The sequence below is a fragment of the Poecile atricapillus genome, chromosome 3, assembly GCF_030490865.1.
Source record: "Poecile atricapillus isolate bPoeAtr1 chromosome 3, bPoeAtr1.hap1, whole genome shotgun sequence".
Taxonomy (NCBI): domain Eukaryota; kingdom Metazoa; phylum Chordata; class Aves; order Passeriformes; family Paridae; genus Poecile; species Poecile atricapillus.
Window position 1 is genome coordinate 75,432,165 of NC_081251.1, and position 25,106 is coordinate 75,457,270.

Here is a 25,106-nt window from a genome sequence, read left to right on the forward strand (position 1 = left end):
GTTAATAATCCTGTTTAGATTGTGATAAACTAAATATATATATTGAATAATGTATCTTATGTTATCTGTACCTTTGTTTACAGGTTTTAGTAAGAAATGAATTGCATTTGATGAGGTCATGGACAGTGCCTATGGCATGACTGCCACTGCAGATTTTGTTGTTGTTCCCCACAGGCACATGGGGACAACCCAATCAAGCCCATTGCTGGGTGGCAGTGAGGAGCCCGCCCTGCAACGTGCCACTGTGGCCCCTCTCCTTCCAGGGGGATCCCATATGGCCCACAGAGGGAATGCCTGCCCACTTGTCTTACCTCTCGACCTAAATGGTAGCCTTGTAGTCTGATGCACTGTAAATATGAGAGTAGAAAAACACGAGAGTAGAAAAACACATTTTCTCAGCAGGCTTCAATTGCTCTCATGCAGTGTGTTTTACCTTGGAAGAAATAGAGTATTGGGATTTCTAGATTTAATCTCTGTTCAGGAAAATTAGGTTCTGCACCAAATATGAACTTTTTCCCACTCCCTACCTCTGTTTCTTTCTTTTGTTTCCTCCCTGTCTCCATCTCTTGGTTTTATTCTGCTCTACTCATTTTCCATCCAAAATGGAGCTCCAGTGAAGTCAGTGGGAGTCTCTGGATACCAGTCCTTAAATAGAAAACTACTCACTAAAACTTGGTTTTAGCCATAACAATTCTACATAACATAAAAATACTAGCCCTCATATATTAATAATGGGGAATTGCTAGGGGTCAAGGTTTTAAAACCTGAGGTTTATTGAAATACTGGGAAGGCTTGGAGGGAAAAAAAATAGAAATAAATAAATTATTTATAATACAAACATCCAAGGAAATGAAATCTAAAAGACTAACAGAAAAATAGATCTTAACATTTCAGGGATAACAGTGGAAAGCTCCTGAAGGCATTCTCTGTTTTAACTGATTGAGAATCAGCACAAAGGAAGATGGAAAGGGACCTTTTGGTAACAAGAGAAGAAAAGCTTGAATTTTTGGCCTAAATACTGAACAGAAGTCAGTAGATAAAAGAACTGCTTCAACCTTGTGGATTTTAGCTTTTTCTGGGAAAGGAATAATAATATTAAAAGAAAAGTAAGCTTAGACACCCAGTTTTGAAAAATCTTTGGAAAATTAATGAAGCATGCTTAAATAAATGAACCATATTATGGCTCAAACACTTGATTTCAGCCATTGTTTCATAGCTTTGCAAATATGGAAAGTGCATTTAGTTCCAAAATCCAATTTTAAACATTTACAAGATAAAAGATGCTTTTTGCCATCTGATTTTGGTATCTTAATCAGCAGAAGTAAAGACTGATGATGTATTCTGAAATTTTGCTTTGAAATTTTGTTTTGAAGCTTTGGATTATTCATTGAAGAAATATTAGGGTTGAAGCAAGTTAGACAAGACTGAAAAGAAGTTTAGTAATCTGATTTACTTGCATCTATTTTTAAGCCTGATGCCCATATTAATATTTGTGCCAAGTTTTTAAGGAATGGAAAGTCTTCCTTTGGTATCCCTGCTTTTGGCCACTGTCTGTTCTTTTCTGAGCCTATTTGCTGTACAAATAATCTGCATAGCACTGCTCTAAGTACAACAAATTTCAGATTATGGATGAGCATAATTTTAAATTCTTAAACTAACTGAATACCCAGGCAAATAAGGAGTAAGCACTCAGAAGTAAAACTTTATGATGAAAGTGTTAGTTCGTTACATTTCCAAGAACTTAGGCAAGGGACTTGCTTTAAGGGCTGGATCTCCGCAGGTAGGTAAATAAATTATTTATTATTTAACATTATTATTTAATAAATCCATATTAAAATTTTATTTTATATAAAAAATATGTTATCTAACAAACTCCCTACTTTGCTGAGCAGTATAAAGTGTCAAGAGTCCTTATAATTGAGAAGCTCAGCCAAGAAAGTTTAAAATAAAAGCATATGCCCATAGGCTCAGAGTAAAAGCCAAGAAAATCACTGCTATTTTCTTAATCCCATGTTCTTAGGTAAGATACATTCTGCCTTGGCACATAGAAAACTTTGGGCTTTAACTTTATAAAATGATGAGTCTAAACAGAAAACAGCTTTCACCTTTGTCAGAGTGACTGTAAAACTTTCTTGTAAACCTTAGAAAAATACCTCAAAAATTCTAGTTCACTAAAAAAATTCTGAAGCTGTAGAGACACTAAAATTTTATTATCTGGAACTGAAAACCTGCAAACTCTTTCTGATGAATTTGAACATCCAAGTAATCAACTTTCAAGTTTCTTAGTTCTCCTTTCTCCCCCTTAATATTTTAGGGCTCGTGTTGTCCACAACGTTTCAATAATCAAAACCAATTAAAAATAAAACATTATACTCTTACTGTTTGTAGGCACTTTTATTGTGGGCATAAAACTTAGATAATAATTAAGTTCTCACTAATGTGAGTCTGCTATTATATAAATGCACTCTATAATGTTTTTAAACTGGCAATTTGACCTGAAAGGATTATTTATCTTCTCAGACCCTCATGGGACTGGATGGCACATAAGAATTTTTGCAGACAATAGGTTTGATTGTGCTGATTATTCTTGGCTGATAGGTCTTTTTGCTAAATTGAAGTCAAAGTGAAGTTAAAAAACCCAAACCCACTAGAAACCTTGAGGAAGGTGAAAGGTTTGTGGTCATGCAGTGCGCTATTGCATGCTGAGCTTCAGATGTTTGCTGAATACCCATCTCTGTGCCAAGAAATGTCCATCTCCATACAGCAGGCCTTTCCAATCATGACCTCTGCAGGGCTTTTCTTCTCTCCATGAAGGCACTTCTCTTTGCAGTAGATTTTTAGATTTTAGATTTTTTAGATTTGCAGGTGGCAGATGAATGGCTGAGACATGCTGAGCAAATCCAGAGCGACTCCACCATAAGCACTGATGCCTAATGTCTCCCCAGGACTTCTGCAGTGGGATCAGGGCTGTCCTCCTGGTCCCAGAGCTCTTCCTGAATGCACCCTTGGGCTGCTTCCCTCCTCCAGCTGAGGAGAGGACCAGGCCACATGCTGCTGCCTGCAGCCACAGCACACAGTCCAGGAAGGAGCTGTGGGCTACACCAGGGGATAGGTCAGGGGATAAAAACTTCAGGAAGTGCTGAACCTTCTCCATAGCAAAAAATCAGTGGCTAAGAATTGGAAGTAAGCCACTCCTTGCAAAATGAGGCTATTAACGTCCTAAATCTCTTTCATATATTAAGCCCTTGCACTTTACAATGTTTTCTTTCTGTGCCAGAGCTGAGGTGGCTCTGACTGGGAAATTAAACTTTTTCAAACAAATGCCTGCCTCAGCTGTATGCTTGCATTTCTTACTGAACACTGCAACCCCCACTAAAAGAAGTAGCTGTGGGTGGACTTTGTTTTTTCTTGGTCCTTATTTCTGTAGGTTTGTGGAAAAAGGAACAACAACAGTAGCAAAAAGTGTGGCTTTCCAATAGATGGTCTGAAAAAAGCATGTCATTCCCAACACACAATGACGTATCCATTAGGCTAAGCAAGAGGGAAAACAGAAGCAGTGGGGAAGGGGTAGAGCAGAGAAAATTGAATGCATTAGCAATTATCTTCAGTCTAGGATGTGCTGCTAGTGTCTTACAGTGTCTGAGCATTTATCACAGTCCTGCAAAATCAGTCTGGCACTTGGGTTTCATCCTGATGTGGTAAACAACATTTACTGCACATTGCAGTTTCCAAACACCACCAATGAACTCGAAGCATTTTTTACAGCTATTTATTTTCTTAAGATTTGCTTAATGTAGTTCTCTTCAGAGTAACTCTGCTCATTTTGTGTTTCTGTTGGCATTGCTAAAATCAGAATGAATCTGCCAAGAGAATCTTGCAGACTTCAGACTGTGCATTGAACAAAAATATGCCAGAGAAGTTATAGAACAAGTCCTATTCTAAGACTTCTTATTTTCTTGTTCAATACCCATGGACCATGAACAACTGCCTAGGGGCATCTAAGAACAGGATAAACATATGTGTTGCTTCACCCAAATTTTCTTCTACACCGTTCATGTTGTAAGGTCAAGCAAGGGGTTTCCTTAGCATCTTGTGATTTGTCAATGAAGTGATCTTCAACAGATTTCTTTTCAACAGACCTTCCTGGCTTCCCTATGAACCCATATAAGTATTTTGTGCCACATCATCTTTTCCAAGTAATTCCACATCACACAACTGTTTCCTGAGGAAACATCTCCAGGCTCTTCTGAACCTGATTTCCTAATGGCATTATTTAGAAGTCTGTTTTATACTTCCCCAATCATCTGTCTCCAGGCTGAAAAGTCCTGACCTTCTCAGTCATTCTGTAACATTCCTTGTTGGCCTTCTTTGATTTTTCCTAACTTTAGTAAGTACACTTTTACAGGGGAATGTGTCAGCCACAATCCATACTCCAGTTGCAGAAATGCAACAGTTACACAGTAACAGTGCAATGGAGTTGTCCCTTTCATCCTCTATTCTTTTTCTAAGGTTTGATTTCATGTTGTGTTTGCCTAGAAATGTCTGTCTGTCATAACCCACAGACTCCTCAGCGGGGCTGCTCACCTCTGAGCACATAATTTTGTATTGCAGGCAAGGATTGTTTACCCTCATGTGCATAACCTGTGTTTGCATATACTGAAAGATTACTAGGATGGGGAATTAATCAGGAAGTCATCCCTCTTCGCTGTTTTCCAGCAGGCCTAACAGACAATCCTGCATGTTATATTTACAAAGCATTTGCCTCCCATGTCCATTCATCAGTGAATGTTAAGCAGGCGGTAGGAAGCAGTTCCTGATCACTGCATTTTGACAAACATTGATAATGATCTTGTACACAAGGAGAGCAGACATCACATTTTACAAAAGCTTGAGTTGACAAGGCCTTTGTAAAGCTGCTTGTAATGTTGATCTTCCCAAAGTACAAATATTGCATGTATAAAACCCTGGGTCCTCTGAGGTGCTGAGTGCCTCTTCCAAGGTGCTTACGAATTCCAAATCCTTTTGGGAATCAAGGTTGCTCAGCGTGCTTGTGAAGAAGTAGGCTGGGTACCCTTCAGGAACTGATTCCAGAATTGCAGTGCAGAGCCTTTGCTTCCAGAGCTCAATTCTCCTTGAAATGAAAATTCAAGGTTCTATTACTAAGGTCAAATCAACTCCAAAAATGGCATTCTAATTCCTCTCTGACAGTTCTTTTAATTATTACTGAGTACCTGTTTGGTTCTGTGAAGCAAATAAATTGAGCTAAAGGAATAAAAAAGTCAATCTTCAGTGAAAACATAAGGCAAAAGTAATGGAGGAATTAGATTCATTACCAGATCTCAGAAGACTTTCCCTAAATTTCCCACAGTAATGTAACATAAATTTAATAGTGAAGGAAACATAGCACTGAGAGTGATGATTTTGGTACTCACAGGAATTTGAAGACAGTATATAAAGAGGGGGAACCTAAAACCCTGGCTTACCTCAAATCATTTTGGAGCCTTTTGGCATTTTGGCATTTGTAGTGCAGCTTTTTGTGCCTGTGGAGAACAGTAACTAGTCAAGCTTGGAAAGTCAGTGTGCATAGAAAAGCTGCTACTGGTGGAGCCTTGCCAGAGTGTCGGGCTATCCTGGGGCCTTTCCTGACCTTGCTGGTGCATGCATTCTGCTGTGGCTAAAATCCCATGTCTCACCCAAGGCTTTGTTTTACTTTTCTCTAACTTAGCTAGTAGTTAGAGAAAAGTAAAAGAAAAGTAAAAGAGCCTTGGAGTCAGAGTCTCATTAATGAAGTGCCCTTGGCTGTATCTATGGCAGTCTTTACTATGATGGCAGTTGCACCACTCAGAATTTCTTGACTAGAACTGTTTAGATGGGGACTCTCACTTTGTCAGAAGAAAACTGGGGATGGGGAGGGAGAGTGCAGAAGAGAAATCATGCAGCTCTCTAATAAGCATGACTTCATTTTGATTATTTTGTTGTCTTCTCAGGTGCTGGATTTGATGGAGTGGAAGAAATTAAACGTCACCCTTTCTTTGTTACTATAGATTGGAATGTAAGTGGAGCAGCGTTATTTTCCTCTTACCTACATTATTTGAAGACAAACTGCCATGCTTAGGAATAGGATTACTTTCTCTAACAGAGAGAGCCTAACTTCTCTAACACAGAGGAGTTAGAGCCTTTTCAGTGGGTGCCTCTGTCTCTCTTGTGTGCATGTTGGCATCAGTACTCAAAACTGGAGCAGTTGATCAAATGGAACATGATTCAAGTAAGGCATGTCAGATGTGATTAACAGAATGGTAAACAAGGATTTATTTTATTGCTATCAGCTACAACTCATAAAGGTGGCGGTGCAGATTACCTGAGTATTTGATTTAGACTGGTAAGAGGTTAAATCTCACATTTTCAGCGTCATAATTGTTCAAATTAACTCATTCTTAGACAAACCTGGAGGCAAACATTTTTCATTCTTGATCTGGACATCTGCCAGTGCATCAGAGCTGCTGTCTGCCACATCCCCTAGCATTTTCTAGTTTAATTTTATCCAACTTGTGTTCTGGTATTGTTGTGTCTCTTCAGTATTTAATGCATTCACTCATGAGTGCTAGTACAACAGATAACATTGATGTGGTTCTTACAATAAATTCTGGTAAGACTGAGTGAATCTACGTGACAGAACCATTCTCAAACTGATGCCCAGGACTTTGCAGTAAAGCTAATTCCTGTGTGAGAGAACATTTTGTAGTGCCCAGGTAGACTTTGAAAGGCCCACAAACCCATTTATTTTGGAAAAACTCATTAGAAAAATCTAATTTGAGTTGCATGTTGAAGAGTTGTCATAAATATATTAAAACAATCAATGAAGGTGGATTTTGAGACTTTATAGTCCAGCTGACTTTTAGTCACATTAAATATATTCTGGAGTCTAGAGTGCCTTTCCTTTTCTGCTTCTTACTAATCATGTGATTCTGTATGAAAACTTTACATTTATGAGAACAGTAAGTGAAAATAAAACATAGAGAATCCAAAGGCTCAGGTTGTTGTTGATGATGATAATGATAATTACTAAATAATATTATTAATATAAATAACAATAATATGGTTTTCTGTATTCTCCCAATATCTCTGCAGTCTTCAGCTTTGCAATCAAAATATGGGTCAGATGACTACATCTTGATGTACTAAGAGGCACTGTAATCTCACTGTAACAGTGAAAGGATCTTCCTTCCTTCCTTCCTTCCTTCCTTCCTTCCTTCCTTCCTTCCTTCCTTCCTTCCTTCCTTCCTTCCTTCCTTCCTTCCTTCCTTCCTTCCTTCCTTCCTTCCTTCCTTCCTTCCTTCCTTCCTTCCTTCCTTCCTTCCTTCCTTCCTTCCTTCCTTCCTTCCTTCCTTCCTTCCTTCCTTCCTTCCTTCCTTCCTTCCTTCCTTCCTTCCTTCCTTCCTTCCTTCCTTCCTTCCTTCCTTCCTTCCTTCCTTCCTTCCTTCCTTCCTTCCTTCCTTCCTTCCTTCCTTCCTTCCTTCCTTCCTTCCTTCCTTCCTTCCTTCCTTCCTTCCTTCCTTCCTTCCTTCCTTCCTTCCTTCCTTCCTTCCTTCCTTCCTTCCTTCCTTCCTTCCTTCCTTCCTTCCTTCCTTCCTTCCTTCCTTCCTTCCTTCCTTCCTTCCTTCCTCCCTCCCTCCCTCCCTCCCTCCCTCCCTCCCTCCCTCCCTCCCTCCCTCCCTCCCTCCCTCCCTCCCTCCCTCCCTCCCTCCCTCCCTCCCTCCCTCCCTCCCTCCCTCCCTCCCTCCCCCCCCCCCTCCCTCCCTCCCTCCCTCCCTCCCACACCTCCGCACTTCCTTCCTCTCTCTCTGCATTTTGGAAATGTTTTCAGAAAAGTCAGTTCTGTCCCATAAGAATACTCAAGACCAGCTTCTGTCATGATAATTGGTGATTGTTTCAAGCTCCATTCTCTAGGGAGCAATTTCATGCCTGTCCTAGGGAAACTACAGTCCTCCATCATTTGAAAAAGCCCTTATGGTTAGGGAAATATCTACCACGAAGAAAATAGGTATGCCTGAACATGCCTTGGAGCTAGAGAGGAAGGTGAATTTAATTGCCTTTTGATGTGTTATCCAGCCCTCTAACTCTGCTGTGAAATATAGCTGTAAAAATCCATTTTAATCCAACATAATTAGTGCTTATTGCATTTTCTTGGAGACAGATCACTATTACACTGACCAGCTATCATCTTTGTAATATATTTCCTCATTTTATCCTAATTTTGCCATCACTCAAGGAGATCTTGGGAGGCTTATCTCATTCCAGCAGCTACAGTACTGTATGTGTTTTAGAGCAGAGTGAGCCTGGCCCTGAGCTGGAGCCAGGACTTTGACTCACAATGATCACCCCACCAGTTGTTAACGTGTTCTCCATGGACAGAAACAGAGCAGGGTCTGTTGCTCTACTAGGAACAACTGAGACGAACGACACAGACTCTCTCAAGGGTCAATCAAGAAAATTTCTCTCAGTTTATTGCTTCAGGTCTTTTTTATAGAACCGATACGTGAAAAGTACAGAAAAGAAACTCTTACTGGTTAGTAAACTAACACATCACCATCATTGGTCAGTAGGGTTCACCACCCCTCGACCTTCTCCTGCAAGAAAACAAGGAACAAACAAACAGCACCTGCAAAGCTGTTTTCTGTCTCTGAGGATTGTTTTAAATCCTCCCCATGATTTCCCAGGCTACTTTCTCAGGCAAGACTGAGAAAGCTATGTGGCCTGTAATTTCTACATGCTCTCTGTTTCAGAGTTAGCATCCACAAGGGTCAGAGAACAGAAATGGATCAGACACAGATGTTTAGCAGTGATCTCTGTACAGTTGCAGGAAAAGAGTCCCTGGTGCCCTCATTTTGGTCTCCCATAATGTATACAGATCTCCCATATCACTTTGCAGACAGTCAGCAAATAGCCCTGTAGAGATGGGACAGAAATGATGCTTTGCTTTATGCTTTGGCCATATAAAGACCTCAGAGAGCAAGAGGCAAGCTCTTTTGGAGAACTTCTGTGCTACCTTGGCAGCTATGATAGACAGGACTGCTGTGACTGACAGCACAGAAAATTTCAGCGACTGTGGTAAAACAGTCCTCCATCAAAAGCCTCTTATTGTGAAGAGTAAGAATGGGTTAGTGTCTGCTAGAAATGCAGTGTGAAACAGGTTTGCTTTTAAGCATGATTTTTCCTACAAGAGCGAAGTGATAACCACAAGCAAAGCACCAAGTAGCATTGTCTAATTTTAAAGAGAGATTCAAAACAGAAATGAGTTAGCTTCTTCCTTCTAAGCCACGTGTGAAGTCTTGATGTTACAGTGGTAGTAGAACTGCAGATGGAACCCTGTGACTCAGGCTTTCATTTCACAGTATTTTCAGAGCTCTTCCCTTGGGGTTTGGATTGGGACTGGTTATTTTCTCTGTCCATGAAGTGTTTACCTGTTGGGGCAGTCGTTTCCCACCTTTTACTGTCTTCAAGCAGACACAACCAGATGTAATGTCTGGTTTGGATGAACACCCAGTGGAAATGGCATACACAGTGCAGGAATGTCCCATCACGAGGCTGCAGGTGCTGCTGCCAAGCCAAACACAGCATGCCAGTAGCATGTGACCACTGCATGCAGAGGCAATAAGGGCAATCCTGGGAAACATGAATGTGGCCAGGGAACCCTTCTCCTCCCAGCCTTTCCCAAAAGCCATTCCCATATTCCAGGGTGCCATCCTTCAGCAAAATCTCCAGCCACCTTAGGTTTAACTTCTGGCTAACTTCTGCACTAAACAAACTGTGGACAATTTGACAAAGAGTTTTTATGCCCAGATTTAAATGGTGGCATGACACTCTCTAAGACTCACATTTTTACAGCTGTTACCCTGTAACAAAGCCCTAAATTCCCACTTCCCAAAGTGAAAAACAGCTGGAGGTTTCTGGAAATATCAGTCTTGCTTCTGTGAGGCATTTAGCAGGCACCATGAAGCAAATTCAATAGATCTGTTGTTAAGTGGATGGACTGTCTTTCATGATCAAGGCTGGGATGCTCAGGAGAGAGATTAAATGTCCAGCTCCTTGACAGTTTTACCTGCTTATTAACCTTGCACCTCCTTTTCTTCTTAAGACCAGCAGACCCAAAAAGAGTTGACCTCAGATAATTCAAGTCATGGGCTCTGAGAAAGCACAGTCTGGTTCCTAATTTTTTTACTACTGTTTCTTCTTTCCAGGTCATGCATAATGAATTTCTGGCTTTTCATTGAAAATGAAAAATGAAATCGCTTTTTGCAGACTGCTGTCGGAAGAGTGGGCTATAAACAGTAGTTGTTGTTTGGATGGCAGACTGCATTGGAACTGGAGCAAATTACATGATTGACAATGAACTGTCAAATACAGCTGAGGAAAGGAATGGGAAGAAAGTGGATTCCAGTTCTTTTCCCTTTAATATTAATCGGAGATCAAACTGAACCAAAAATGTGAATTATTTAATTACAGATTTTACCAACAGCAAAAAATTAATCCTGGGGTCTGAATTCTGCTAGTTTTTCTATCATTTGCCTGCAATAACACTGAGTCATTAATCCAGGAGTGTACAAGCATTTTAGAGTGTAGTTCATCCTTTTGTCTCTTTATTGGATTTGCCATGACAGGTGTATGTATCAAGGGAGTTTGTTCTCACACTACAACTGCACCACTGTGGAGGGTAGCATCTTTCTATTTCTAGAAGATGTCTAAGGAATAATTCAATTCTTCATCAAAGAAACTCATTTGAGGAAATGACTAAATAGTTTTTAATGAAATTAAACCATTTTCTTTTTCTTGATATTTGCCAGGCACGTGTACAGAGTATTTACATCTCTGGGGTTCTTAGGAGTGTGGAATTTTTAAATATGATGAAAAACTAACTACTTATTAATAAGAAGAGAAAGAAACAGTGTGACAGCATTTCATTACTAGTCTCTCCTGTGTATTACTTAAATTCCAGCTGAGGAGGTGTTCAGATGAAGATCGTACTAGGGATGTGGCAACATATTTTAAGAAAAGGTCAGTGGCACCTGGATTAATTGAAAAATTATTTATTTCAAATAAAAATGTTTTTGTCTGAAATCAGAAAGGAAGTCAATAGAAGCTTATTCTTAAACAGCTGTAGAAGTGGTTTCTAGTTAATTCATAGGTACAGATGAAAGTCTCAGGAGGACGTGAGGGGTTGATAAGTAGTCAGAAGCATGGATATGTATCCAGGCATGAATATCTAAATCAGTTCATCTGAGTCCATTGGAGTCCATCTCCCTCGTTCTGTGGATTATGCACTCCCTCACCACAGCCTCTGGAACTCTGTGTGTTATGCAGTGATTCTTCATACCTGTCAGTCACATTTTGTTGTGCTGAGCTAATGCTGTGGCCAGTTTAAAAAAATTGGTAATGGAATGTGGGAGCTTATTCTTTACTGGGAAAGAGAAATAAATAGTATTCCCAATAAAACTTTTAGGTCTAAGGAGTGCAGTTCTCATTTAGGGATGTGGGAACGATATGGAAGAAAAAAATCCTCAGCTTCTTATACCTGTGCAAGATAACCAACATGATCCTAAATATCCAGCCTGAAATTTAAATGCTCCAGTTAGCACTATGGTATCCAAAGTCTCTTTTAAATGCCTAATAAGATGCCCCAAAAGACAAATTTGAATATCAAAACTGGAATGTAAACTGGGAAAACTGAGACCCTGTTCCCATTTATATAGATGATGGAACTCACTTTTACTTTTGCAAACAGTACTAAGACTACCATGACTTAGAATGTACATAAAGGCTTAAACTTCACCAGAAGTTATGGACATTCTGATAGAAATGGTCAAAGGCAAGATTTGAAATTTAACTTTCTGTCATTTCCAGCTCTGGTTGGTTTCTGCCAGAAAAGGTCATGGTCAAGATACATCATCCCCAAATAATTGGGGGACCATGGCAAAAGATAGTAATTAATACATTTCCTAAAATTAGAAATAGTCTTGAAAAATCCAGAAGGATCTCAAATCCTCCAAGAGATTCACTCTCTATGTGTATACGAAGCAATCACTATGATTCTTACAATTTTCTTAGATCAGCTTGTGCCAGAATTGAGTTTTGCAGGTTACAGGATGCAGGTTTTTGAAGGAAGAGGCGTTCTGCCTGCAGCAGGCCTTTGTGTTTCACTGTGTTGGGCTGCCCTGTGGTTTAGTGATTTGGCTTGGGTTGTAGTGGCTCTCTCAGAGAACTGGAGTCAGTGTGGGATGAAGAAGTCCATAGATGATATCTGCTTTTCCTGGTCCACAATGATTTCATTTAGTTACTCTATTCAAGAGCTTGGGGGAAAAAAATGTTTTAGGCAGTTTACCTTTTGCTCTTCTGTTGTTTAATTTTTATCACAAGTGGGTAAGGAAATGGAAAAGAGAGTCATCAGGGTTGTGCTCAAAGGGAGTGCCTTTCACTTGAACAAACTTCTTTGTTTCCATCCCCTCCCAGAAAAAACATTTGTGATTATAAATCTTTAGGTGGCGTGTGACTCACGATGAATCTTAAATCCCTCCCTAGTAGTGGAGGATGTGGGTTAGGGATTCAAAATACAAATGTAGCTGCAGCAGCACTTAAGAAACTACAGATGGGGGAAGGAATTAAGAGGCCAGAGAGAATATGGTTATGATAATGAAAAGAGAGTGCAATTCCTGAATGATGTACAGCTCTGAAACATTTTCCAATTTTTAGACCTCACAGGATGAGCTGTGCAGTTAATTCCGTGAGAAAGCATGTGCATGTGACCCTATTGCTTTCTGCAGCAGAAGCACTGCAGTCCTGAATTAAGACAAATAAAGGGAAGCTGGGAAGTAAATAGCTTTCTCAAGGTGAAATCCTAGCAACAGTAAGACCTTCAGTAGGTGCTGAGTTCTCTTGTAAAGTTCTGTGCAGACAGAAAAAGATGTATGTTAATTACTAGGTTGATACTGTTCAGCTGATGAGTGACACTTCCTGCTTAAAATTGCAATTGGCTTTTAATTATTTGGAAGACTGGCTTTCCATTGTGGCTCACAGCAGTTATTCATCTGCTTTCCTCTCCAAAGATATGGAGCAGTTTTACGCAAGCAGGAACTTTTTATGGTGAAATGGCCATTAATTATTGCAGAGTCATTTCCAACCTCACTGTTTCACTTTCCCAAGGAATCATAATTCAACCACAAATATATCCTTTATGTTAAGGCTAATACTATGCTACAGAATTTTCTGTTTCAAGAACCTTTATTTATCAATGCAAAATCAAATTCAAACTATGGGGATGTGTATCTATCTTAGATTTGACCATGTGCTTTGTATTACAGAAGTTAATTGCCCAGAAAACACACAGTTAAAAAGAATCTTCCTGCACACAAGGAGCTGGACAAGCATTCAGTAATGTCCAGTAAACATTTTGAAAAATCAGCTCATTAGGAAGTCGTTTTAAGAGCTAACCTAAAAGTGCATATTGCAAACAGTCATAAAGTTGAACTCTCCAGTTCTTATCATGACTTGAAAGTTTGCATTAAATGTTATATTTATGCTCAGACATGTTAATTATGGGGAACTGTCTGTGGCAACTAATTCAGCCCTTTGAAACCTGAGGACAAAAGCATTGCTAGAAAGGAAATGCAGTCAAGGGACTGCAACACGGAGCAGGGAGTCAAACTGGAGCTCTGTTTTCCACACTGCCATCAGCATGATGTTCAGTTATGGCCATTTCAGGCAGAGATGATGCAAAGATGGCTGAAATCAATAGGGCTCTTTCCATTAACCTCTACAGGCTTTGGAGCAGGTCCAGACATCCTCACCTCAGTGTGTGTGTCTGTGTGTGTATGAATGCTTGCCATGGAGCACGGCGTAGCAATTTCATAAAGCTCTCTGAGACTGAGTTAAAAGGCCCCAAAGTCCCTCATAATAAAGGCAGGATGTACTGGGATGAATTTAAGGTGCCAGTTACTTAAGTGATCCCCCACATGATCCCTCCAGCAGAAACTCGTACACCTAGCAGTACTTACCTGTTACATACCTTCCTCATGTTTTCCTTTGTTTTGTTCCCAGTTCGAGCCACATGTAGAGCTTCAGTGTGATTGCCCACCCATCCACAGTGCTTTCTCCCTAGCATCTTTTGATGGGAATTTCATGTAACCATCAGCTGTAAACCCCCTTCCCTTTTACCAAGATATGCTAAAAGAACAAGTCTCTCATTTAGGTTGTAAGGACCAGGCCAAGCCAAGCCTGTTGCTCAGCTCAGTCTGGCAGCACGTCAAGCACATTGCTGGTTCTTGACAAATAATAAATGCTAAAGCAGCCACGGCTTCTTAGTAGCTCTTTGTGCTGGTTGCCATTGCTGCACCGCTGAAGTCACCCTGTTTCCTGGTCTTACCATTGCACATTCCAGTCCTGCCCCTGGACCAGTGAATTTCCAGATGCCCCAGCTGGAATACTGTTCTAGTCCAAGGGCTAAAGTTTTTCCAGGAACATTTGTGTTTATATTCAGGATTCCAGTAGCTAAAATGTGCAGGGACCATCCAGGGCACAAATTTTAAGCTGACCAGGAAAGCAAGAGCCAGAACCATGGCTACGTCATCCTCTTCTGTCAGTCTCAGCTGGAGCTGAGAGAGGACACCCTAAAGAAAGCAGGGGAGTCTATCTCCAGATGCTGAGAATGTGCACATTGATGCTGACTGTGATCTGTTTTTCTCCTTATAGAAACTGTACAGAAAAGAAATCAAGCCACCTTTCAAGCCCGCAGTGGGGCGGCCAGAAGACACTTTTCATTTTGATCCAGAGTTCACATCTCGGACCCCCACAGGTTAGTAAGGTGGCACATGGGTAATATATCTTTTCAGTTAGTAAATTCATTCTTCCTCTCCCCTCCCTGTTCCAACACATTCTATAAGTCTGACCACCTGTGGCACTACAGGGTTTTGCCATATCCAGCAGGAAGCAACAACTGGTTTTGCTCTTCCAGCAAAAGAAGCTCATAAGTATTTCACTGACTTCATATTAACTTGTCTTCAGTAAGAACAGATTTCACATTTTTTAAAGGAAAAATAACTATTGTTTTGCTATTTTATTACTCATCTTTGCTTACACTAGCTAAATTTAACTATTTTAAATTACCGTGTCTTCGAAGAACTTTGTATCTCTGCAAGTTAGTATGTAATTATGTATTGCATAGATGTTTTATTTAATTCTGACATCCCGCGGACTGTTAATGTGTGGTTAAAAACAACGAAGAATCATCAAGTTCTCAGGTCAGCAGAGTTATGCCAACAGGAAATTTGGCCCACAATATTTAGAAAATGCTTGCAGAGAGAATGTTGTTCCTGTCACTTCCTAGCAGAAATCCCACACTATACTACACTTTGTATATGAAGGTGACTGTTGCACAAAACTCAGTCTTTCCACTCTTTTAAGTGGAAAGCAAGAATATCAATAATGTCAGAGTGGTAATCCCGCTTACAATGTTGCCTCCTGCTAGACATGGGTAAGTTACATAACATTTCTGCCTGTGATGTACCTGTGTAAAGAAGTACCCGTTTATATTTTCTAAAGTGTAAAACTTGAATTAGTCGTTTTTTCTAAAACACTCTGAAGGTGGTAAGCACTGTAAATGTCACATACTATCATGGTAATAATCAAGTATAAAGTCTCAAGCTTCAATCCTCAAGCTGCCCCAGAACTGTTGCAGTGAGAGGGAAAGAGCTGAGCTTTCATTATGAAAACACCTATATTATAACACGTGAATCAAAGCTGAGATTTCCTGCAGTTTTTGTTCAGGCTTGTCATGACCTGCAACAGTTTATCTTAAAATTAGCCCAAACTTCCATTCAAAGCCTATCTCAAATTTCTTTTCATGGAGTTTGAAATAAGGGTGTCTGCTCCAAATCTTTCCTCAGTCAGTTTTGTTGATTTTTTTTTCAAAGATATTCTGACTTTTACAAACTATAAAAATATTACATTCTTGCTTTTTCAACTGGGACATCCACCTGACTCCAGTATATGTTGGTCATTTTCTGATATTCCTGTTCCACTGCAAAGAAACATGCTCTTAGGTTTCCAGGCATTTCACACATCTGATCTTAACTTTAATGTAGATTTTCAGAGACAAATTTCAGTGATTTCTCTGAAATATTGAAGACTGCAAGTTACTCTGGTCTTGAGGGATGTGTGCTCTGGTGCTGACATGGGAAGTTTCACTGATGTACAAAGAAGCATTAAGAGTTTGGATTGCTTTGGAAGTTCACACTTCATTGCTTGTATTGATGCCTGGGGCTATATTACACTCTACATGTTACTACTGTTGCCTAATTAAATTTGTAATTTCATACAAGACACTGACTTGGAAGGTTTGTTTTGGGGTGGTGGCTGGAGTGGGGAGCCCAAATTCTGCTTTGGGCTACCATGGATAGTGGCTTGAGAACCAAACATTTCAAATATATGTTTAATCAGAAGTATGAACACATTTACACTTTCAGAATGATGGAACAGCCCTTGCAGACTGGTAGAATATTTTGCAGCCCCCGACTGTTGACTGGTTGGGTCAGAAAAATTGGGGAGAGTATCACAAATATGTTTAATATTGGCTCACATTGCCAATGGAATAGAGCAATAACATTTTTTTATTTTGTGGATTTTCTATCAGGACATAGACCCCAAACAAACTAACCCTGTTACTGAGAATATCCTCAGATTGAAAGCACTGTAATAATTCCAGCTTCATGATCATGCAGTTGGGTTTAATGAAGCTGTTAGTCACTACCAAGGAGGAGATACAGAAACATATAGTAATTTTACACTGTCTTTATGGATGAGTTCTCCTGTCTGAAAGCAAGTTTATGTCAAAGTTTTGGATCCAGTAAATCTTGCCAGTGCAGTGATTTGCTGGACCTCAGAAACTTCCTTTACCCTGGAGGCTGAAACCACATTCTGTGGATTCTTGACTTCTGATCTAAGTGCGCCAAAGATGTGGTTTCTGATGCTGACGGATCATTTATGTGGGTATAGTTTCACATCAGTTTTTCTCAGAGATCTGTCCAAGTTGGAGTTGCTTTTTCTGGCCATTTGCTTCCTAAATTCACCACTGTGGACCCACATTTCATTTGGGAGCCGGAGTGAAGCAATCTAGGCTAGAAATGGTGATTTGAATAAGGATCAAACCAAGATCATTCTTATGACCCAACTTAGATTTCAGTCCACAAATGTTTGTACTGCTGTAATTGATGGCACAGCAGGCTGTAACCAGAAGGGATGTTTTAGGCTGCCTTTACTGCTGAGAAAAAAGTATTTAAAATTTCACCTGAAGTATCTAAATATCCTCCTGTGCAAATAAGATGTTTGCTAACCCCAGTGAAACTTAATGAAGGAAATTTCTTAAGAGCTATGAAGCCTTTGAAAACCCTTAAACTTAGATGGTCTAGTGGAACAAAGAATTATTACTTTTTCACAGGAAGAAAGATAACCATGATACATGATGGGTGCTTGTAAGTGGATCTAATTCAGATCTGTGAAATTATTCTGATTTATAAGGCCCAGAAAAATGATTTAGGTTTCTGAGCTATCAGTTAATTAACATGATTTATGCATAATTTTGCACTTAGCAAAAATGTTTTAATGGGCAAATCAGTTGTTGGTGATGAATATTTAATGGTGAACACCAAATCATCAATAGTACATCTGCAGTATTTGCTGAAGCGATTGGCAGTGAATTATGAAGGAACAGTTATTTTTAAATAGAGCTGACCTACTGCTTTAGTTTTAGAGCTGGATCACAGCTTTTCTGAGGTTTAGAAGTGTATTATTGTCATTCCATTTTTAAAAACAAACATTTTTTTTTTCTTAATTAATCCCTCATGTAAAAATCACTGTTATAGAAATGCCACGGTAGGAAGCATCCAGTGATGCAAGAGGTCTGGTGTGATTCATCCACATATTTCATCCATGCAAGGAGAGTGAATGTCCATCAAAAACACTGAGATAAACAAAAAACCCACATCATTTTACCAAAAGACAAGCTTCTCCGTCTGAAGTCTGCTTGCTGTCCAATAAGAACACACTGACTTCTGACTTCTGTGAAAGCTGAGGCAGCTTTGTGATGAGAAATAGAATTACCTGCATTCTCAGTTTTGTTTATTCCCAAGCAGATATATATTGGTTTTATCAAGTTCTGGCTTCTGCTCCTCTACCCATTTGAGCAGTAGATTTATACAGGGGGTGTACACGCTAAGAAGTACACGTTCTTACATATTTTCAGGGCCTCAAGCAGGTGAGTCAGATATAAAGCTCAGTGGGTATTTATTTTCTTTAGATAACTGGGTATTTACACACTTTATTATAGGGAAATAGCTTTCTAAAGAAAGTTTAGATCTGTGACTTTGTCAGTAAATCACATGGTGAATTGGAGGAAATGTGAAAGGAAGAAAAATAAAACAAACAACCCACAAGCCCCCCAAAAAACCAAATAAAAAGTTAGCAAATTTCAGTAATATAGGTTTTAGAATACCCAGCCAGTTGCCTAGGAATGGTTTACAAAGTGATTCTTCTTGCTCACGAAAGTACCTTGGATAAAACATACACTGGAAAGAAAGATCTCTTTAAATCTTTTGAGAATTTTAAGTGAAGCACAGCTCTGCTTGCTTTGTCATGCTGATTCTCTCACTGAGCAGTGGTGCAGGTATAAAGAACTTCTGTCTGCTTATTTCATTCCAAAGGTAGAATAATCCAGAATTTTTTGAACTTTAACCATTCTTTCCCTCCTTTTGGAATGCCAGGGGAAGGAATTGGGGGGGAAAAAATCTCCTAATCACATGAAGGTTAGTTAAAACAATCCTAGTAGTTTTTTTCTGCCTGAGGATAGGTCAGCCACTGTTTTCCCTGGAGTAGATCCCAGCTGCTAAAGCAGCTCCAGAAGATTCCTATAAGGCCACAAACCATGTAGTATGGTGCTTTCGCATTGGTTTCATGCATCCTCTGTATTGTCCTGACCCACACAATGTGCCACTTCAGTCTTTGTAATTTCTGTAGCCAGTTTCTGTAGCCAAGCCATTCTGTAGCTGCAAAGGACAGATAGAGCAGCCTGCAGCTTTCTTCCACTCCCTGGAGAACCTCTGCTGAGCCCTGCAGGGTGCCCTGCCCTGAGTCTCCTCACCGAGCCTCTCTGCCCTGTGCCTTCTCTCTCTCTCCGCACTCTTGGCACAGGCAGTACTTTGCCTAACAATGAAGATGGCCTATGAACAAAATCCCTGTATCCAAGAGGATATTGCAAACAATACCCCTGCATTGTTCAGATCCAGAGGAGAGGGATGGAGAAGGCACACCAAAGCTGTGATATAGAGGTGAATTATATTTCCCTTGTCAGATCTGCTATTGACTGGCAGGGGTGACTTTGTTGCGGTGCAATACTACTCCTTTCTGTTCTTTTGTGCAGCTCATGAGGCCATTCTTTTCCTTCTCCTACAGATTCCCCAGGTGTTCCTCCAAGTGCCAATGCCCATCATCTTTTCAGAGGGTTCAGCTTTGTTGCCTCTAACTTGGTGCAGGAGCCTGCACAGCAAGATGTGCACAAAATCACCGTTCACCCAATTGTGCAGGTACTGATGTTGGTTACATTTCACACCTGATGTGCAGATACGTATGTGTGTATTTAAACTGCCCAATGTTCTCACTGGTATTTCACAGCTACCTAGTGTAGGAGGGAGGTGTTTTACATGCAGTATGTAGGTGTTGGAAAATGAGAATTTTTTGGGGAAGGCTTTTATGTATAAAACATTCCTCACCACCTTGGCAAAGGAAAAAGGAGCTGCACTTTGTCACAACTAAAATAAAAAGTACTTCTCAATACCTGAAACAGGATTCCAGTTGTGCATGCAGGGCAGGTAATGAAATACTGTTTTTTCACTGAATGCATTTTATTCCCAGCAGTTTTGTTTTGGATTATATGATCCAGTCAGTCTGTGCTGGCAAATGGGTTTGAGCTACTGCTATAGGCTCCCAGAGACACAGAGCTCAAACTCCTGGGTGTAAGAGGCAGAGCAACTCCTGTTGCTGTCCAAGATCCTTGGGTGTACTCACCTAAACCAGGGTGCTTGATGGGGGAATGTACCAGACACTGGGTTCTTTTCTGCCACTCCCCTAAAAAAACCTATCCAGTTGTACTTTAAACCAGAAACAAATTGCTACAAAAGATTTGATACATCAGAGGACAAATGAACAGGAGAAAGAACTGGGCTGCATTAAAGATGCAGCCAATTTTCTCACTAGGAAAAAGCTCCCTCTCCTACCCACAGCCACAGGTATAAATACCTCAAGGACAGAGACCCTGCCTGTGTTTTTTGTAGGTTTTCATCTCTATTTTAATTATTTATGGTGGAATATGTCATACTCTTAAAGATGCTCTGATGCCACAATAAGTGAAATGTTACCCAAGAGATTACATCCCACAAATGTTATATATATTCCAGTGATTTGCTTTGTAAAAATGTATTGAGTATTGACATATGTATATCTTAAAATTCAGCAGGTTCTGTGTGGACTTTGCTAGCAAGGCTACATTTTTAGACAGAGGATTCTGGAGAATTTTTAGAGGTGCTGGTTGTTTCTTGAGTCCTTGGATGGAATTTGCAGCAAAGCCTCAGTTGGGGTTCACCATTGAACCTGCCCAGACATTTTCCAAAGAGCATACGAATTAATGGCTTAAAATATGAACTTCTCTCTCACAAAGAAACTACAGATAAACATATCCTGGACAGGATCTCCTGATCTGGAGGCACTCCCCATATATGGGGTATCTCTCTTGGGCACTGTGAAGCTATTAGTATTTTATATGTTATCTGCCCCTCAGTAATTAGAAATCAGTTTTTATTGTCAAGATATGCAGGTTTGTCAGGATTGCAATGAATTTCATTGATTGCATTGATTCATTGATTTCATGATGCAGTTTCCTATGAATTTCTAATATGGGATGATTTTCTGCATTCGAGAAATAGTTTAGAAAACTCCAGCGGTTTTGCCACTACTTCTGCATGGAAAATTCCATCTTACAGACTGGAAAAAGGTGGAAATGAAGACACATTTCCTTGTTTAAGTAAAGTGCTTAATATTTTTTTAACTGGATTTAGGAAGGCTGCTAAGGACAAGAGAGTTCTGTGAATGAGAGGGGATCAAGCTGCTCTTTCAAGGGGAGGCTAGTCCCTGCTTTTACATATCCATGCCCTGATTGCCTTGTTTATTCTGTCTTTCCCTGTAGCAGTTACATGGGAACAACATTCATTTTACTGATGGATATGAGATCAAGGAGGACATAGGAATTGGCTCCTATTCAGTGTGCAAAAGATGTGTTCATAAAGCTACAGAAACAGAGTTTGCAGTGAAGGTAAGAAAGTCTCTGGTAAATGCCAGAAATGCAGCTGAGGCTGCTCTGCCAACCTGGGCAGCAGTGGGGTCACTGGATATTTTGTTGGCTTATTTCTTGTTGCTGGGTGTCACTCGATATCTTTCCTGTTTTGTAAGATGGCAGGTTTCATGGTAAGTCTTTCATATTTTTGCACACTTCAATCCCACCATGTAGAATTCCTCAGTGGAAAAAAACCTTTGCTGTCTTGCATGAAAATCCTGTTAACCACTGCAGCCATGCTCATTACAAACTGAATAAGATTTTTAACATATCCTACACTGAATCATTATAATTTTAAAAACTGACATATAAAATTATTGCAAAGTTGAAAAATTTATTTATTCTTCTTTCTCAAGTTGTTTAGAACTCACTTTTTTTGTAATTAGACAGGTTTTTCAGTGAAAATCATGATCACATAGAAAAACTCAGATTTCCCTTTGTCTTCTCCACCTTCAAAATGGATGCTATCAAAAGGAGTGAAAGTCAATCTTCAGCAGAGATTTAAAATATTGATTTGGCTGGGCATCAAAGACAAGTCAGTGAACTTCAGACTTGATCAAGCAACGGTGCATAAAACAGAGTCACCTCAGCCACAGAGGCCAGGGAGCTGCTGAGATGAGGGAAGAACTTCAGTAGAACTGCTTTGGAAGGCCCTGCTCAGAGAGCTGTCATCATCTCTATTCACTGCTATCGAATAGACAGCATGCAGCCATTTCAGGGGGCACTACAGACCGGTAGCAAGTGGTTGTGAGATAACAGCTCAGAGGAAAAGTTTCAAACATGCACTTTAAGGAAGAGTATAGCAGTGAAAACACTCAATATGTTAGAAAAGTATTTAATGGTTTTGTTCTCATACCAAAAGGGGTAGGATTAGATTATAATATGGAATTTTAAAAGGCAGAGGAAGTTAGGTCAGATCCTTTCCCTCTGTAGCATCTCATGGGAACAGACTGCAGCACAGAGAGAAGTGCAGTTACCAAACTTGCAGCAAATGAGGGGATCTAGCCAACTGCCACTCTACTTGTGCTGTTTTAAAATTTTAGAAAAGAGATGTAAATTTTGCTAATAAATGAGATTGTCTTTGCTATTAAATGAGATGAAAGCTTAAGAAAGTGATCCAAACTGCAGTTCATGAGATAAATGACCTCCAAATAGTCAATAGAATAATATTAAATATTTTATTCAGTCTTATTTTCCACTGCTAGACTTATGGCAATGCAGTATTCATGAAAATCCATGAAACTTTTCACGTTTCCTCATGATGGCCAACAAAAATCTGGAAACCACTATTAACCTACAACCTGCTGATGTCACTGTTCAAACAATGGTTGATTTTTCTAGGCTACACCATAATTAGGAGCAGATCTGTGGGCTTGCATATGAATGTGCTACTATTTTCATTTCTAATGAGTGAAAAAAATCAGAGCTTCTCAGTGCCCAGGTCATTTGTCAACAGATGTCATTATGTTATAGAAGGTGTGGGTTCTGTATAATTTAAACACATCCATGATGAACAAAATGTATACTAAATTTAAGTGATAACTTTAATATTTCATTTATATCAAGTATTGTGGACAGATTTATCAGTGTAATATAGCCAGTGTGAAACCAAAATAGAAAAGCCTCATCCCTTGAAGATGTCTGAGTGCCTGAACCTTACAACATCCAGCGAGCTCAGCAGGCTGGGTGTTTGGGGTACCTCAGAAGATCCAGAACAAAGCCAAGGCATGGAAACACTCAAAGCTCCAGGAGAGTTCATCACTGAGATTGCTAGGTTTATGCTCTTTTACATTGTTTTAATATTTCCTCTTTTTGCTCCTTTCTTCCTCCACTTCTTACAACTCTTTTCTTGTCGTGTAAATATGTCTTGATTTTGACTGCCAGTGTAGGCAACATGTTCAGCATCTCAATTTCTGACACAGTGTGAGTCAAATGTGTAGCACAGATTTGGGGTTGGAGACAGTTTGTGGGTTTCTGTTTGTTCTGTCTTTCCAGAACATTTAGTGCTGCCTCTTTGGCTATTAGTCCTACCAGTATATTAATTTTACTTTTCTTTCAATTTTACTGTAATTTCATAATAAGATTTTATCATTTTGTTGTCAGAGTAGCTCACTTTCAAAAAAAATTGCACAATGCCACCCATTTCAAGTAATTAGCACAGGAGTTGTAACTGATATTATCATGATTATATATCAGTCCCTTTTGACACGCATCCTTTAACTCTCTCTATAAAAATCACTGTAATTAGGCTCTTTTCATTTCTGTTAGTAAGTATAATTTTCTCAGTGTTCTCTAGTACATAACATTCACGGGGAAAAGTATCTGCAGTGATAGTTTGTGTGATAGGCAGCAGCCCCATTTGCCTTGCACCACCTCACTAAAAGCTCTGTCTTTCAGAGGAACTGCCAACACGTCAGAGAACATCATCCTATCTCCCTCAGGGGATGCTGGTGATAGGGAAGGAGCTAAGGAAATTAACCAAAGGATTGGTGGCATCACTGCAGGAAGACACACACCGTGTCACCATGTAAATAAATAATCCTTCCAAGGAGCCTGCCACTCACCTTGTTTGCTATTGTGTGGTGTCTTACTGAGACAGGAGATTGATTACTTGGCCAGAGTAACTCGAGTCCAGAAGCAGAATATATTTATTAAAATGCAAAACACTTCATCCCTTTTTCTTTTGCCGGCCATCTGCTACTAATTGGGGGCATCTTGTAGAGATAACTAGATGTCTAGCATTGCAAAGAAGTTCTTTCCTGGTGTTGTAAAAGCTTTTGAACAGATCTGGAATTTCACTCTTTTCAGAGCTCACTGAGATTAGGCACGTTGCTCACTGAGGAGCTTTTGTAATTTCCCCCAGACACCTCTCTGCACCTGTGGGCAGCTATACTGCCTCTGTAAATCCAATCATGGAGCCTGCTGAAAACGAGAATTTTCTTGCAACCTATTCCCTCTTCTTCTATGTCATCTGTGAAAATGAAATGCTAATAATAAACTCAAAAGCTATTTTAGACATGCCCTTGGGCTCCTAAGTGCAGTATTTCAGAATTCAGACATATCTCCACTTCTGAGAGCATTTCACTACCCTGCAAGAGAAAACCCTGTAGACAGTCAGATTTCCTGCAAATTGAATTTACCCTGAAACTAGTAACCACCTATCTAGGTCAGTGCAGGTAGATGTTGGTTTAGCAAGTCCATGTGTCCATATTGCACACATGTACTCTGAGGAGCTTTTGAAATTTTACTCTTAACTTTCTGTCTCATTCCCAAGTGAAAAAAGTAAAAAAGCTCTGAAATACAAGTAAAGATTTGTTAATTCTTCTGAATCACAGAATATTCTGAGGTGGATGCTTCATAATATTCTGGCAGAAAGAAGAAAGATGGGGAAAAAAAGTTTTTCTCCTCTGATAGACTTCTATTGTGTTTCACATTCTTCTGCTATAATATTAATCATCTTGACTACAGCAGGCCTAATTATTTTTAATAGGAAAGAGAACTTGCATTGTCAGTCATAGTTACAAACTTCACATGGCTATAAGTGTAATGGTGAGGTCAGATACAAAGGAAAATCAAATCAAAGCATTAAGTCACATCAGTATCTATAGAAAATAAAATAATTAAGTAAAAGAATGATGTTAGAGGACATGGTAGGGGTTTCAGTGGGTGGAAGAAAGTTTGC

At 39.7% G+C, this 25,106-nt stretch overlaps 1 protein-coding gene across 1 annotated transcript in view; it reads left to right on the forward strand.

Annotated features, from left to right (window-relative positions):
- The window catches only part of RPS6KA2 (ribosomal protein S6 kinase A2), a 159,242-nt gene that overhangs the window by 109,408 nt on the left and 24,728 nt on the right, over positions 1-25,106 (forward strand). The window contains exons 11-14 of the mRNA XM_058836823.1: positions 5,988-6,052; positions 14,740-14,842; positions 19,492-19,622; positions 21,278-21,403. Coding sequence (XP_058692806.1) covers positions 5,988-6,052; positions 14,740-14,842; positions 19,492-19,622; positions 21,278-21,403 — 425 coding nt within the window. The remainder of the gene's footprint in view (positions 1-5,987; positions 6,053-14,739; positions 14,843-19,491; positions 19,623-21,277; positions 21,404-25,106) is intronic.